This window comes from Pan paniscus, chromosome 9, assembly GCF_029289425.2.
Source record: "Pan paniscus chromosome 9, NHGRI_mPanPan1-v2.0_pri, whole genome shotgun sequence".
Classification (NCBI taxonomy): domain Eukaryota; kingdom Metazoa; phylum Chordata; class Mammalia; order Primates; family Hominidae; genus Pan; species Pan paniscus.
Genome location: NC_073258.2, coordinates 121,511,984 through 121,528,740, shown reverse-complemented (window position 1 = coordinate 121,528,740; position 16,757 = coordinate 121,511,984). Strand labels below are relative to the sequence as shown.

At 49.1% G+C, this 16,757-nt stretch overlaps 1 protein-coding gene and 1 long non-coding RNA gene across 7 annotated transcripts in view; one reads left to right on the top strand and one right to left on the bottom strand.

The window, feature by feature from the left end:
• The window catches only part of GRIK4 (glutamate ionotropic receptor kainate type subunit 4), a 477,471-nt gene that overhangs the window by 164,845 nt on the left and 295,869 nt on the right, over nt 1-16,757 (bottom strand). For 5 of the 6 annotated variants that reach the window (XM_057299274.2, XM_057299272.2, XM_063608842.1 and 2 more), the window contains 2 exons: nt 7,140-7,237; nt 2,696-2,861 (listed from right to left, as the gene is read on the bottom strand). In XM_057299274.2, coding sequence (XP_057155257.1) covers nt 2,696-2,861; nt 7,140-7,237 — 264 coding nt within the window. Of the gene's footprint in view, nt 1-2,695; nt 2,862-7,139; nt 7,238-7,554; nt 7,654-16,757 lie in introns of those variants that run through there. The other variant, XM_063608843.1, reaches the window with a different exon arrangement.
• LOC112441203 (uncharacterized) lies at nt 3,432-11,373 on the top strand. The gene is made up of 3 exons (XR_004665277.1): nt 3,432-3,492; nt 7,156-7,283; nt 11,135-11,373. It is a non-coding gene; the product is annotated as an uncharacterized LOC112441203 (long non-coding RNA).

Sequence of the window (16,757 nt, the reverse complement as noted above, 5' to 3'; positions counted from 1 at the left end):
ACCACTTGAAATGTAACAAGACTGAGGAACTGGATTTCTAAGTTTATTTAATTTTAATCAATTCATACGTACACTTGAATAGCCATACGTGGCTTGTGGCTACTGCTTTGGTCATCACAGATCCAGAGGAAACCCATTTGATAAATACAGGTGTAATGACGATGGTGCACTGGACTGTGATTCAGAGAATCTGGATTCAAATCCAAGCTCTACCACTTACTAATTATGAGACTCTAGCCAAACCAAGCTACCTTCTGGGCCTCCCTTTCTTCTTCTCTAGCTGAGGGGGTTAGAATCTATGTTCACTGATTTCTTGCCAAACCCCTTTCATGGAAGCCCTGCTGGAGAACTCCAGTGTACCTCAATTATCATTTTACTGTCTTTCTTTTTTTTTTTTTTTTTTGAGACAGGGTTTCACTCCTGTCACCCAGGTTGGAGTGCAGTGGCATGATCTCGGCTCACTGCAACCTCCACCTCCAGGGTTCAAGTGATTCTCATGTCTCAGCCTCCCAAGTAGCTGGGATTACAGGCGCGTACCACCACGCCCGTCTAATTTTTACATATTCAGTAGAGACGGGGTTTCTACTACATTGGCCAGACTGGTCTCAAACTCCTGATGTCAAGTGATCTTCCCACCTTGGCCTTCCAAAGTGTTGGGATTACAGGTGTGAGCCACCGCACCGATTTTACTGTGTTAATTGCTTCATGACCATCGACCCTGCTTAGTTTTCCATCAAGTCTGCTTCATCTTTGAGAACAGAGGCTGCGTGTTGCTCTCTTATGCCGTACATAGAGTGTAAGGGTGCCCAGCACCCAGGAGATGCTCGAAGATGCCTGTTGACTGCCTGAGTGATGGACTGGAGTGCTCTTGAATGCACCCAACTTGCTGGTGCCACTCAGGGTCTGCCGGTTGAACAAGGCTTTGAGTTCAACTTTCTTTCTCCACGTCCGAGGGTCCCCAGCTCCTTGGGTCTAATTCCAGTTCCCAACTCCTTTGCCCTTTTCACAGACCCAAAACCAGTTGTTCCACAAGGGCACACCCATGATGAGAACTGCCTCGCCTTAGAAGACATTCCTTAGAGAGTGACCTTCAAGGGCTCGCAGATGACACAGGACCAAGTCCATGTTCCTTGCCTGCTACAAGGATCTCTGCTACCTTCCCCAGCCTCTCTTTCCATCTTTATCCAGCATGGACTCTAGGCTCCAACCTACTTCCCCTAGGCACAGCATCAGGATCCCTGCCTCCCTCTCTTGCTCCTCATCTGGCATGACCTATCTCTTTCCCTCCTTTTCTAAATCATTTTTATCCTTTGAGATCCAGTTGAAGCCCTGCCCACATCCCAAAGCCTATCTAGCACCCTGTACTCAGGGACACTCTCCTCGACTGGCCACATTGCACATTTGACACTTAGCATAAACCACTCTGGGCCTTCTCAGATCAGTGGCAAGGGCCCTATTTTCTCTGCATCCACTGCAGGGCTCTGGAAGAGCTTTCAACTTGAAGTGAGGAGGCCTGTATTTGAGTTTGGGCCCTGGTGCTTAAGTTGTGTGGCCTTGGGCAAGTCATTTCACCTCCTAGAGTCTCAACTTCCTCAACTTTGAAATGGGGAGATCTAACACCTCCAAACCCACTGGGTGGTCACAGCCGAGTTGGAACTCAGTTCCTTGATTTCTTGGGTAGCACAGATTGAATATTCAACAAAATTGTATTGGATAAATGAATTAAAGCACATGCCAGGCACAGAGGTCGGGGAAAGTAGGTGGTTCTGACTCTTAATAGAGAGGTGGCTTTTGTATTTGGAGACTGTGGGGATTCCAGGATGCAGGAAGGGCTTGAGAAGGCAGAGCAGTTCTGAGAAGCCATAGAAAGGAGCCCTAATAAAGATGGAATCGCTCTGCAGTGCAACCCATAAAAACCCCAGGTAAGCCCTGGACAGGTGAGCTGCGCAGGACACAGGTACCTGGGGCTCACGCACTGGGCTCCAGCAGTAGCCAGTGGCCAGCACCTGTTTGACCACATGTGGGTGCACAGCTGCTGCCGGGAGCACACAGATGCACAGATTTGCTGGAAGGTGCTGGCTTAAATTAGCTAAATCTCATAAACACTAAATTTATGTCACAAATTGACTGAGAGTCATAGAAAACACATTTCCAAAACCTGCATTTGCTAAAAAATGCTTTATCAGGAATTGACCTCGGACCTTGTTCCATCAGCAAAACCTGCTCTCCAGGGGAAGAAGTTCTTCAACCCATCAAGTACAAATGCATCCAATTTTATATGTTCCCTCTCTCTCTTTTTGTATCTCCTTGACAATGAAGCTGAGAATGTGGGAATTGAGTTTGCAGATGCAAAAAGGCTTGGCGGTTGGCCAGTCTCCTTGTAACCTAGTTCCCCTCTGTTCCACTCATGCCCAGGGAGTCCTGGCAAATAGTACTCCTGGATGGACTCCCTCCCCATCTCTCTCTCTCTCTCTTTTTCTCTTTCTCTCTTACACACACACACACACACACACACACACACACACACACACACACAGACATGAGCATGGGAATGCCCAAACTCATTGGTTATCAGCCCTGTGGATCTGAAGGAAGCCTCCCCTTCCTGGAGGGTCTCCAGCCAGGGGCACAGGGAATCAGGCCAAAATCAACAAGACTGGACTGTCTGGGGCAGAGCCAGCCTGGGGAAACTTACATTCTGCTTTGGCACAGATGAGGCAGGCGGTGGTGCAGTTGAAGAAGTTCAGGATCCCAGCTACAGCCACGCTGATGTCGGTGTTGCTGGGGTGGAGGTTCAGGGTTGTGAATCTCTGGAACTGGAACTTGATGAACTCCTCTGGGGCCACTTTGAAGTGAGGGACCTGGCAAGAGGAGCAAAAACGGACAGCAGGGAGGATCCACGTGGGTGAAAAGGAAGAAAGAGGGATGAGTGAGCCGAGGTTGTGGAGGGTGGGTTCTTTTATGTAACACCTTTGCCAGACACCAATGGGAGAAGGAGCTCCCAGGGCACCCACTCCGTGGGAGGAAGACGAGAGATGACATCCCTGATGATGCTTCAAAGAAGCAGCCCCAGGACAGAAAACTATTTGTCCAGAGACCCGGATGAATGTACCGTGGGTCTGCAAGCTGGGGTCTGTGGTCCTGAGAAGGCAAAAGAATCTACCTTTATTCTTAGAGGAACTGCCTGCTGCTGGCAGAGAGACGGTTGGCTCTTGAAAGCATAATCCTTAGAATATTTTATTTGTAGTTAATACATCAGAGCAGAGATGGCAGAAAGAGAAAAATCGCTACCCTGGGACTAAGAGAAGAGTCCCATCAGCCCAGCCCAGCCAACAGGTGTATAGTAACCAGCTCCCAACAAACTTCAGTGGGGAATGCCCAGGGAGAGGAAGTGGGGCGGGGATGGGCTCCCGCACAGACACACATGCGCACACAGAGGAAGGAAGCCCTGCAGGCGGAGAAACCATCTAGAGAACCTCTGAACACAGCCAGGTAAATAAATACGTGGTTTGGCTTCATTAGGACAGTGTCAGCTTCCCTCTGCATCTATTACTGACATTTCCAGGACCCACTGTCCTGCCTTCTGCCTCTCTTCTCCCAGGAAAAGATCTTAAGAGGCTGTGATGGCTGCTTTATTGGCGGCTTAGGCTATTTGGTAGGTAATAGGAAAGTTACAATGTAATAATCTGCCATCCACCTTGATTTTATTCTTCCACTCTCACCCCTGGTGTCCAGAGCCGAGCGAGCTGAAGCTGAATATCAGTGTGTATAGATGTTAAAGCAAGGAAGATCGATAGTAGACAGCAGGAAGAACTTCCTGGTGGTGAGTAGATTGGCTTCCAGAATGGATTATTCAGAAATGACTGAAGAATTGTCTCTGCCTGCTCTGGCCCAGAACTTATCCTGCCAAGAGTCTGCGAAGATGTTGGGATGGTCTCTGTAGGAGTCTCCTACTTTATCCTTTTAAATTTTTGGGAGAAGTCAGCTGGAGACCAGAGCTCCTCTGAGACTGAGGTGGGAAAAGGATAAAGATTTAGCAGAAACTAGGGAAAAAACTTCTGAATTCAACTAGGATTAGCCTTTAAACCATAGGGAGAGGGCAACCAATATTTTCCAGCAGAAACTGAAAAATGCAGAATGGGGGAGAGTCTGGTGAGTTATGAAAGGCAATTCTAAAGAGTGAAATTGATCTGTGTCATAAGGGATCTTTCTTCCCGCTTGTATTTTGTATCCCATCCACTCTGTCTAAAGTGAATAACAAACAGACCTTGAAAGGAAAAGGTCACAAATGGGCAAGATAGAGGGGAAGGCCCGACAGGGGCAGGGTAGCCTGGCTGGCTGGTTTGAATGTTTGAACACCTCTGACCAAGGTCGTCCCTGTGTAACCCTCTAGCCTACCACATTCCATTAGCAGTGAACCCAATAGAGCACAACCCCTTAGCACCCCCTAGTGCTGTGGAGCCCTTAGAGATACCGTGAATCCACGGATCCTAGAGATGGATGGGAAGGACTCAGGAAGGTGAAGAACAAATGGGTTTTGGAGTCTACAGCCTTGGGTTTGCATCCAGGTTCTGCTGTGTGATTTTCAGGTAAACCACTTAACTTGTCTAAACATAATTAAAATGGAGATAACCACAGGTGCTTCTTAGAGCTCTGGGAGGATAAAATGTGAACCTGTGTGTAGGGTATATAATGCTCAATACCTAATGTATAATAAGTGCTTGGGCAAGGCTCTTTCTCCTTCCTCCCCAAATGTAGGAGCTCCTGCAAAGCTCTTGGAGTTGTGCGTACAGGGGGTGAGGGTTGAGGAAGGGGAGCTGATGGGGAGCCTTCAGCACAGTCTCCTTGAAGCCCGCTGGGCTCTGCTGGGTCTAGGCAGGGATAGCCCAGCCCAGTCCTGGTCCTATGGTTCCCTCTCTGGGACAAAGATCGATCTATACTCAATGTGCAATTGCAAATGTATCCCAGGAAGCCATCACGGAGGTGTGTGGGGGACAAGAAGAGGTGAGCAGAATGGAGAGGGGAGCAGCAAGGCAGAAGGCAGCCAGCCACAAGGGCTGCAGAGATGTCAGCAGCATTTAAAGCAATGGACTCCTGGGTGAGAACTCCATTGCTTTTCCCTGGAGCAGGGGAGAATCAGCATAAGGCAGTTCAGCCTCATAAAACATTAAAATAATTGCATAATCTGAGCAGAGAGGAAAGGTTGCTCTAGAAGAAACATAACCAGACAAAGGTGGGTAAGCGTCTGGCCACTCCCAGGGCAGTGCAGTCTGGCTGGCTGGTCTGGCACAGGGGCAGAGGAGTTGGCTGCAGATCATGGGCTTGGCTTCTGGCCTGAAATGCCAGACAGGGTGAAGGGATGTGTTGGCTGAGATTAAATAGCCACTGAACCCCAAAAGGAGGCCATATTGGAGTGGGGCTTGGGGGAGGATGTGATACACAGCAAAGACTGTGTGGTGGGGGAGAAGGGAGAGAGGAGGAAAGAAAAAGAGGATGCAGAAGAGAGAAGATGGGGAGCTGAAGTCTTGGCTGCCCCACTTAGTGAAGATCAGAGCCACTGCTACAATAATGACCTGCCATAGATTTAAGCTGTTTCTCAGAGTGCCGCAAGAAAGATGTAAATTACACGTGAGGTCTAACTTCCTGGGCCATGGCCTGGGAGAGGCTGGGAGGGACCTAGTAGGACAGAGCTCCTCTGTGGCCTGGGCTGGCCTCAGAGTTGTATTTGAGGATATGTGACCGGGAGGAGGATGGGGATTTGTCAGCCCCAGCCCATGTAAGAAGGCTCAAGGGTGCAGCCTACAGAGAGAGGCCCAGCTACTGGAGGAGCAGGACCAACGCGACCAGGACTAGGATCGCGGCACTTAAACGTGCACACAATTCTGAGAGTGGGCTCATAAAATCGGGAAGATAAATATTCTTCTGCCCAAAGCGTCAGGGACTCACTGAGCCCTGGATCATAAGAGATAGTGGTGGCATCAGAGGGGTAGACTCCCAGCAGGCGTGGGGTGGGCAGAGGACTGTCTGTTGCTCCTGCCCTGGCAGGAGCGGCTCACTGAGGAGGCATCCAGTCCCTCCTGCAGCAAGTGCTCCTCCTGTTTCTAAGAACTGGGTCCTCCTGAGAGTAGAGCTTCTGGAAGGCTGAGCCTCCAGGCCTCTAGGGCAGAAGCGAGACTGAGCCTTCCTCCCATGTCCCTGCCCCCGCCCCCACCCAGCTCCTGACCTCATGCCTGACCACCAAGCTCCATCTGCCCCCTAAGGACCTGGCTGGAAGGCCCTTGGGGCAGACAGGGGCTAAGGGGCCAATTTCTCACTGTCTCCCGAGGATATATCTGAAGGGGAAGGATTGATGGATCCAGGAAGGACCAGGAAAGATGCCAGGACTAGACAGAATCTCTGAATTTCTGAGTTTGTCTTCTCTGGGGAAAAAGGAGGGGGAGAGTTGGCAGAATAGGGAGGGGGGCAGTCACTCTGAAACTTGTGCCCTACCATTTTTTTTCTCCCATGGAAACAGAACTAGAGCAAATGGACTCAACACTTTGAAACTGGAGAGCCTCCAGTTCGAGTCACATCTGAGGAAGAATGTGCTGCTTGAAGAAGCAAACACTGGAACTGGTGAATGAGGAAGAAAGCAAGATAAAATCTCTTTTCTAGAGAACTTACATGACAGAGGCTTTCAAACTTTATTTTAGCAATAAAATGTGGCAATGCCTTCCCCGAAGGCATTCTTCCCCAGAATCCCGATATGTAAACAGATAACCAGGGAGCTGCTCACATGGACACGAGAGTGGACGCTCAGACGTCTGCCCGCTTGGCCTGCCATGCCCACCAGCCTCTCCAGCCTCTCCCTCTACCCACCACCACCAAGAGGCCGCTGGGGGCACCGCCATGGGACCCTAAGACAGGGAGGAGCTCCGCTTCAGATTCCTGCTGTCAAACACCTCCTCCGAGACCCCTCCATGCAAACATCCTGGAGCAGGGCAAGCCCACTGCTTCTGTATTTGTATTTATGTTGTTGTTATTAATGATACCAACCCAGCCTTGACAGGCTCTTCCAGCCCTTAAGAATCAACCGTATCTTTGGACCCTGGGCACAGGCTCCAGCACACAGATATTCCCCAGCCCTGCCTCACACTCACCTCCTTCTCTCCACAGATGTTGCTGATGATGGAGCTGGAGGCTGGGCTGGACGATGGCCCGAGGACAGCGACCACCCCCTTGGGGAGGATCTGACACACTGCAGCCAGCGGCAGGGACAGGGAAAGAAGCAAAGCACTCATCAGGTCAGGCTTGCGCCATGGCCCAGTCCTCTCCTCTTCACCCGCTGCCCCCTCACCTTCTGCACACCCGCTGCCCAGGCCCCTGCTCCAACCCTTCCAAACCCAGAGTCTCTCCTTCTCCCCTGGAAGACTGGGCTCCAGGACAGTTTTATTGGAGTTTATGGGCAGCATTAAATGAGGAAATGACCCAGGTTATGACAACATACGGCCATAGCCAACAGGGTGTATAAATTGTCTGGACTGTCACAGAAGGACAGAGGCTAATGGAACAAACCTGCAGATTCCATCCCACGGCCTGGCCTGGCCTGCAGGGGGGTAGGGGGAGCCCCAGCACAGCTGCTGCATTAGTCCCCCCAAATATAAAGAGAGTCTGGGAGAAGGAAGGCAGGCAGGCAGGCGGGGGTACGAAGGAGGGCGAGGATGACGCAGACAGGAAGAGAGCAGGGGTGGCTAAAGTCAAAAGGAGCGGAGGCAAGAAAAAGGGAAAGAAAATGAGAGGCAGAGAGAAAGCGAGAGGCAGAAAGAAGTTTCATCTGTCAATGCCCCCGTCGTTCACTTCGTCCTGAAGCCTGGCACGTTCCCTCCCCCAGGTAGAGCAGGTCCTGTCCTGACCGACCAGCATGCCTGGCATCTGGCCTTTCCCTCCTGGACTGAACACTCGCTCACCTGTCCGGGATCAGTTCTGACACCACCTTCTCCTTAGACCTTCCTGGGCTTATTTATGTATTTATTTATTGAGATGGAGTCGCACTCTGTCACCCAGATTGGAGTGCAGTGGTGCGATCTCGGATCACTGCAACCTCTGCCTCCCAGGTTCAAGCAATTCTCCTGCCTCAGGAGTAACTGGGATTACAGGCACCCACCACCACGCCTGGCTAATTTTTGTATTTTTAGTAGCGACGGGGTTTCACCATGTTGGCCAGGCTGGTCTTGAACTCCTGACCTCAAGTGATCCACCTGCCTTGGCCTCCCGAAGTGCTGGGATTACAGGCATGAGCCACCGCACCCCACCACTGGGCTCCTTTAGATGGAATTAACACTGCCTTGGGCTCCCAAGGCCTGGGGTTCATACCTCTAGTCTAAGACACTGTATCTATTTGGGTTTGTTGTTTAGTGCTCTCCTCTCACTAGATTTCAAACCTCTTGAAGACAGGAACTGAGCCACATTTATCTCCCAATCCCCACTTCTCATCTCTTCAGTGTCTGGCGCAATGCATTCTAGAGAGTAGGAGCCCAGCTCAGATTTGCTGTGTGAATGTGTAAAGGAATGGGATGTGTAAACAGAGGAGGGGGAGAGAATCTAAGATTTGAAAATGCTAGAGACTGAGAAAGGAAGGATGGGAGAAAGAGGGAAACACAGTGAGAGAGGACAGGAAAGAATTCTCCGTGCACACACTGTGGTATCAGAGCCAAGGGGCCGCCCCTCAGAAAATGCAATCGAGGTTCCCCACTGCATCCTTGTCTGCAAAACTCAAGGCTTAACTCCATATGTATTTTCTTCCTACTTGTATTAGGAGTCAGGCAGAGCAATTTCCCTGGCCTAGCAATTGAGGTTAAGGGACTAGTACAAGGTTTCTTACTGAGCCAGCTGCAAAGCCACACCTGCCACATGGACGCTCTTTCTTCTGGGTTAGAGTCCAATACAGCCAGGTGATCATCTGAACGGGGTACAGGCAGCAAGGCAGAACACCAGGGTTCAAATCCCAGCATTGCAATTTACCATATGAACTATAGATCTTGGAGTCTTCTCTTAGCCTATGGCTTGGGCAGGCATCCCACAACATCCCAAAATCTCAGCTGACTGGAGGACTCATCAGTACTAAGTGTCTGGCCAAAGTAGTGATGATCAGGCTTCATCTTTGAAGAGTCTCTTCAAAGTCCAAGCTACTTCCATGGGGGTTATCTCATGTGACCTCAGCCAACTTAACTCTTACAGCCCACTAGGTGCTTGAAGTTCATCATCCCCTCAGATCCCTACAACTGCCTTGGGGGAGTGGGGTCTTATCTCCTGATTTTACTGGTAAGGACACAGCACCCCAGAGACGTGAAGTGCCTCCGCTCTGGTCACACACCTAATCAAGGCCAGAGTTGGCATCTGGATTCAAGTCTCCTGACCCGCATCCAGGGTTCATGTTCCTCTCTCACAGCCACTTACTTTGTCTGCATTGCTCCTTGCAGCCAGCCACTCCTACACCCAGCACTTCTCAGCCTCTTACAGTGGAGGTCCCCCCGCCCACCTCGTCTACTGAATCCACTTTCTCCAAGGTCACCATGACCTGTTATCCCTTCTCATCCTGTTTTCTTTCTGCAGCACTTGTTGTTCTGATTGCATTGTTCTTTAGAATTTCCTAACACCGTGCAATCTGGATTCTCCTCCAGTTCTCTGGTCAGTCTTTCACTCATTGCTGACTCCTCTTCCTTCTCCCACCCACCAAATTCAGGTTTTGCCCCTGACTCACTCTTCCTGGGCCATTTTACCATTGCCTACGGCCTCCACCCTTGTCTCTGCCCAGATGACCCTGCACTCTCACCTATGTGCTGGGTCACAAAGTCAAGTTCCAACCACCTGCTGGACGTTGCCACAGGGCCTTCCCTCTGGCATCTCACACTCAGTTCTGTAAGAGCTTGGAGTCTGACGCATGGCTGTCCGGGTATGAGTCTCTGTCACTTACTAGTTTCGAGACCTTGAGCAAATTATCAAACCTCTGGGCCTGTTTTCTCACCTATAAGATACTAATAACACCTCTCTCATAAGGTTGCTGTGAGAATTAAAGTGAATTAATACTTAACATCCAGAATGGTACCTGACATGCTACATGACCCTTTTATTATTATCCCCACCATATCAGATTTGTTATATATTTTTCACAATCTGGTTGGATCTCCACACTTCTATGAGGAAAATTCATTTTTATCTCCACTTTACAGCTGGGGAAGCTGAGGCCTAGAAAGTTTAAGTAACTTGTTTAAGATCACACAGGTAATATAAGGTCGAACTGGGCTTGAACTTGGGGATCGACATGGCACCAAAGCCAGTGCTCTTACCCACTCTACTTTACTCCTCTTATCTCCTCAAGCCCAAAGCCACAGTCATCCTGGCCTCTTTCTTGCCTTCCCTCACTCAAGCTGTTCTCCTGCTTTACAGGTCAAGGGCCAGGTTGCGACCATCTGACCTGCTCACTCTCTGCCAGCCCTTCCTTCCTACGTCTACTGCCATGGTTCCAGGTCAACCCCTCTTTATAACCTGCCCTTCTAAGGGAGTCTCTCTGTCTCCAGGATTCTTCATTTCCAATCCATTCTTTAAACGGTGGGGCAAATTATAGTCCTAAAACGTAGATCGGAGTGTTCCCCCAAGGCAGAGAACCTGTCTTATTTATGTCTGTGTCCTCCATACTTAGAACAAGGCCTGACTCAGAGTTACGTGGCCTATAAACAGTTGCTGAACCATACTGAGGCCCACTCAACACCTTCCATGCAAAACTGGAAATAAACTAAATGTATAATCATAAGGGAATAAGTATATAAAATGTGGGCTGTATGCCCAAATGGAATATTATTTAGGCATTTAAAATACTTATGAACAGTTTATAATAGTATTAAAAATATTTATGTAATAATACTAAGAGACAGAAGCAGGATATAAAATTATATGTATATCTATATGAAGGCTACAACTAAGCAAATACAGAGAATACTTATACACTGAGGAATGATTATGAGAAGATGTTATTAAAGACTACATGTACTGAGTGTTAACTATGGCCCGTTCGAAGCACTCTTACGGGAACTGACATATTTAATTCCCAAAACAAACTGAGGAAATAGGTACTATTACTGTCATTCTCATTTTACAGATACAAAATCAAGACAGAGAAATTAAAGAGCAGAGTCAAGATTCAACAGCTCCACCCATTTCCCCAAAGACCAGCCCCTTAACCACTGCACCGCACAGCCATCCCCAGCAAATGGCAATTAACTGGCATGTTTGTAGATTGCCTTGGCCACTGGAACACTGAGTTATTGTCTTCCCTTTTTTCATTTCACTACTTTCTATAATGAGCATGTATTCCTTTTTATAACATATTATAAAGAATACAATGCTATAATAAAAACATTCTTCTGATGAGCAAGTAAAATTCGAGTGACTCTGGTCTCCTTAAGTCCTATCTTTGCAGCCCCTTCTCCCACCGTGCCATCTCCCGCTGCATGCCAGCTCACCTAGAACATACTCTGTACATATTTTCCTGCCTGATCCTGTTCCCAAATGGCTATCTCTAGATCAGGGGTTCTTAACCTGTAGCCTGGGGTCTGTGGGTAGAAGTCAGGGGTCTGTGAACACTTGTGGGGGGAATTACATCATTCTTTTCTCTAACCCCTAAGTGAAATGTAGCATTTCTTTCCATTTTGAATGTAGGCAACAAACTACAGTGTGTTAATAGCACCTGTGACTTTATTTCCCACAGAAATCACCACAGTTTTCATATGACACTACAGTGCTAAGGATATCTTCAAATACCAGTTATATTCATTATTACTTCAAGATTATGGTAGTAATTAGGCTCGATGCTATTTAATACATTAATGAAGAAGCATATATATTAGTATACCACTATTAACATATAACTGCATTTCCATATAGCTGGTTTCCATAGTCACCCTATCCATTTTATTGGATTTTTGTTATTTATTTTCTATCCTTTTTCATTAATAAAAAGGTTTTTATTCATTTAAAAACATTTATCTGAGAAGGGATTCATTAGCATCTCCAGACTACCATGGTCTAGGCTTCTCTTGCCCTTCTGCCTAGCAAACTCCTACTCATACTTCAGCATCCAGCTCAGATCTTGCTCCTGGGCCAGAAGGCATCTCTCCCTCCCTATATTCACAGCACACTGTGGCTCTGAGTCAGCCGCCTTTAGGAGACAGCGCAGCTTCCTTGCTCTCTGAATTCCTGGCCAGCTTCTGTCCCAAGCAGCCTGGTGATGTTGGTTCCCAAGAGAGGAAAGTTTCTCCTGAAAATAAATTCTTATAGAAGGCCACAATTCCTTATTCCCAATTCCAAAGTCCAAAAGGCTCTGAAACTTGATGTTTTTCATCAAACTCAGTTGTTGGCAAAATCTGATCTCAACAGACAGATGTAAAGCTATTTACAATGTGTGAGTATTTGAATATAAGCATGCATTTGTTTGAGTATGGGGTTACTGGAGATTCAACTTTACATATGGTACATGCACCACACAACCGTTCTTTTGTTTGTTTGTTTGTTTGTTTGTTTTGAGACAGTGTCTCACTTTGTCACTCAGGCTGGAGTGCAGTGGAGCAATCATAGCTCACTGCAGACTTGAACCCCTGGGCTCAAGCAATCCTCCTGCCTCAGCCTCCTGAGTAGCTGGGACTACAGGTGCATGCCACCATTCTTGGCTAATTTTTTATTTTTTGTAGAGATGGGGCCCCACTACATCGCCCAGGCTGGTCTTGAACTCTTGGCCTCAAGCAATCCTCCTACTTCAGCCTCCCGAAGTGATGGGATTTACAGGCATGAGCCACCACGCCCAGCCCCTCAACCTTCCCAATGTCTCAATCTGGATTCTACACACATCAGGCCTCAAGGGTTTGTGGGCCTGCGCCTGCCATTCTGAGCTTCTCATACACGTGTGTCAATGTGTCCATCTCCCTCACTGGATCATAAATGGCCTTGAGATCAGGGGTCATGTCTATTCAGCCCTGGCAAAAAGAAATTGCTCATTAGATGTTTGCTCAACTGAACTGAAATGATCCCAAATGAGTCCAGTGGAACTGAATTAGGGTCTTAGCAGTGGCTACGGCCTGGGGATTTCCTGAGATCTGGGAACTGGTCTTCCGTTCCCTATGAAGGGTGCCCTGCTCAGTAGAGATGGAAATCATTTATAAAGGGTCTCAGCTCTGGAACCCCTGCATGCTGATTCTGCAGGCCTCGGCCCTCTGAGCAGTTTGCAGGAGGCACAGGAAGGGAGGGAGATGCGTTTACCTCTTCCTCCCAGGCAGCAGAGGAGTTGGAAGGCTCAGCTGCTGGAATAAAAGGCCATGATGGGGTGTAGTGGCCCCATGGAGGGACTTCTTCCTCTCAAAATGTCAGCACTGGCAATGGATTGGAGACCCCTTAGAAGCCCAGGCTGGACAGGGGTGGTGGGGTGAGGGGCGTCGTGGAACTTACTCCTTTCCCCTTTCCTGCGTCTTCACAGGGTCCCTCCTCCGGACAGAGAGCAGTTCAGGGAGGGGAGGGTGAGGCTGTGTCGCAGATGGTTCAGAGGAGCTAATGGTAAGTGCCACTGACTGTAGCCCCCCTCCAGGAAGGAGCAGCTTCCTGGATGGACCCAGGGGGCCAGGTCCTCCTGCCTGACAGTGAGGAGCTGCTCAGTGCTCTCTGGGCCCAGATGGCAAACAACCCTGGCCCCACGGGGCTCACAGAGATGTGCACTGGGGAGGGCTGGGAGAACTCAGAGTCCTTCACGCGGAAGCACTTCCCAATGCTGCAGCCTGAATGGAGCAGAGGGTGCAGTCTCCCTCTGAGCCTGTTTATACTGCACAGAGTACACGTGAAGCCCTGGCCGTCCCAGGGCAAAGCAAACAATTGCCTCATCACTTCCAAAGAACCATCTCCTCTCTTGTGCCAAAGCTGTCAGGAACGCATTCCATTCTGAACTCTCTGGGAGTAGACAGGGGACTAAATGGGTTGGCCTTGCTGGCTCTTGAGCCAAGGAAGAAAGTGTGTGAGGGCATGAGTGCCACGCCCCATGACGGGCCCCCTGGCGTCCAAGAACTCAAGACCGCCATCGCCTCTCCTCACCAACAGCGTATCACGCAAAGCCTTCACCTGGTCCCAAGCCACTGTGCAAGCAGCAATACCATTTACTGGGGCTTTCCAAGTGCCAGGCACACGTGCCACCTGAATCTCTACAACAACCCTGAGAGGGAGGAGTCACTATATGAATTCTACTACTAAGTAACATTTAAGCACCATCTCATTTAATCTTCACAACAACCTCATGAAGTGAGAACTCTTCTTATTCCCATTTTACAGAGGAGGGCTGTCAGGCATAGGAGAGAAGCCCAGGGTGCTGGTAGAGCCAGGATTAGAATCCTGGTGCATTGAACTCCAGAACTTGCTCTACACTGAAGCCAGGATCTCTCCTCTGCCCCTATGTACACTCTGTTTCAGCCATACTGTCTGTCACTGCATCCCAATGTATCCCATTTTTTTTCCTGCCTTAAGCCTTTGCTCATGCTATTATGCCATCTACCTAGATGCCTTCTTCTCTCTCTTCATCAACCAACATTCTAAGGTCTGGCCAGGGGCCTCACCTGACCCCATAGCCTGCTCTGCCTACCTCCTAGTTCTGACCTCCTGCTCCCCTGTCTGTGCCACTCATTGGCACGTTCCCTGGAGAGCCACCTAAGATGGTGTCATTTTGCAGATGTGTACATCTGAACTTCTTCCTGGAGAAGATCTTGAACCTCAGTTTCCCCATCTGTAAAAGGAAGGGGTTGGACCAGATGATTTCTAAGTACAGCAATTCAATGCATGGCTGAGCCCACAACATGCCTATGATGCGGGTAGCTCCGAGAAGGGGAGTAAGGAATGTTTGCTGAATGACTCATCACTATTTGTATGCCTTTCTCTTCTGGCTTCTTACTTTTTTTTCCTTAAGCCAACTTCAACTGATTCTGCTGAACTGAAGGAGGGATGCTAGCCCTCACTTCTCAGAGGCAGCTCTGAATCACCAGAGGTCATGCTCGTGGAGCCTGTGAGAAGCTCGGAAGCCTGTGCAGGAGGTGCAGCCATGTGGAGCTGGAACACTATGCACCGGGCACGGGAGCCACAAGAGGCCCGGATAACCAGGGCGCTTCTAGTTTCAAGGGGAAACTGTGCGGACAGCTGATAGCATGCTTGGCCTCACAGAGACAAACTGAGGCACAGGGGAGGGGTTGACAGGGAAGCCCCTGCTTCTGGGTCTGCAGGAAATTAAACCTCAAGCTGGGATGGAGCCTCGGGTTGTTTGAATGGTAAAGGGTGGCGCTTAGTTAAGCTCTAATTCATTAGCCGCAGGAGAAACGCTTATCTATAGGAACAGAGGAGGTAGCTTGTGGTAGCTCCCTGCAGAAGAAAGGCTCAGCTTCAGATAAGACACGGAAGGGAAAGAAGGAAGGGCCAGGTGGGACAGGAGCTGACCTAATAGGTCTTGTCCATCTCTGTTATTTTAGATCTGTAGGCTGTGTAGAAGGAGTTGGAAAGTCAAACACCAAGAGCCTGGGGCGATAATGGTGGAAGGGCAGAGGTGGGGGATGTCAGATGCAGGCTGGAGAAAGCTTTACAAGTGACCCTCACTTTAAATAAACCCATTATATGAAAATCTGTCTATTTGAACCCAAGAGAACAGGGGGTGATTTCTCCTCATATCTTTCCAGTTTCCAGGCTGGCTATTAATTAATGCCCCGTGTGATACTTTCCATCTCAGAGCCTCGCTTTCAACCATCAGACGAGGGGGCTGACCTCTGGCTTCCAGCATCGTTAGCTTCTTTACGCTTCATAATCTTTGATTCTTGAAATAACCATTGCTTCCCTCAACTGACTCTCCCACCCTGAATAGGATTCATTAAGTGTGATGTGGACGGAGCTTTCTGAAATCCCTGTTACTCAAAGTAAGGCACAACTGTGCCCTGTTGGAGTGCTACAGCCCCAGCTTCAATCAGAGCCTCTGCTTCCTACAATCAAAGATATCATCACTAGGGTCTCTTTCATCCCCCTGAAGCAGAGTCCCTGGCCACAGGGTGACAGGTGTAGGGTTAGGGCAGTTGTCCAGGGCCCCAGAGCCACTCACATTTTTTTAAATTAATGATGCGAATTAGCCCTGGGCCACTAGCCCAGGGCAAACCACGGCCTTTGGCATTGGGCAGCAGCTGGCTTGAGGTGGCTCACCACAACTTTAAAAGGCTCAGAACTATCAGATGCATCAAGCCCAGAAAACTGGAAGAAGGGGAATATCCAATTACGATGGATGCTGACATTAGGCAGGCCACTCGAGAACAGCCCTGGAGACAGTGCTGCCACATAAGTAGGGCTGAACTTTGAAACAAGAGAGAGGGGGAGGCTGGTAATAAGTTGGGAGGAAGCCCATTCAAATGTGGGGTGAGAGAATGAAGCCAACAACAAAAGCCACAGCTGCCACTTCCTGAAGGCCTGCTATGTGCAGTGCCGAGCGTTTCACCTACACCGTTCCCAGTGACCCTATGAGGCAATGCTACCATCACTTCCATTTTACAAACGAGGAAACAGAGGCACAAAATGGTTAAACAGCCTGTCTACGTCACACAGCTAATACATGGGAGACCCAGGATTTAATGCTGGTCAGTCTGGTTCTAAAACCCATGCTCTGAATGTTTATACCACACAGCCTCGCCAAAGTAGGGATCACAGAGCTGTGGACTCTCCTCCACCCA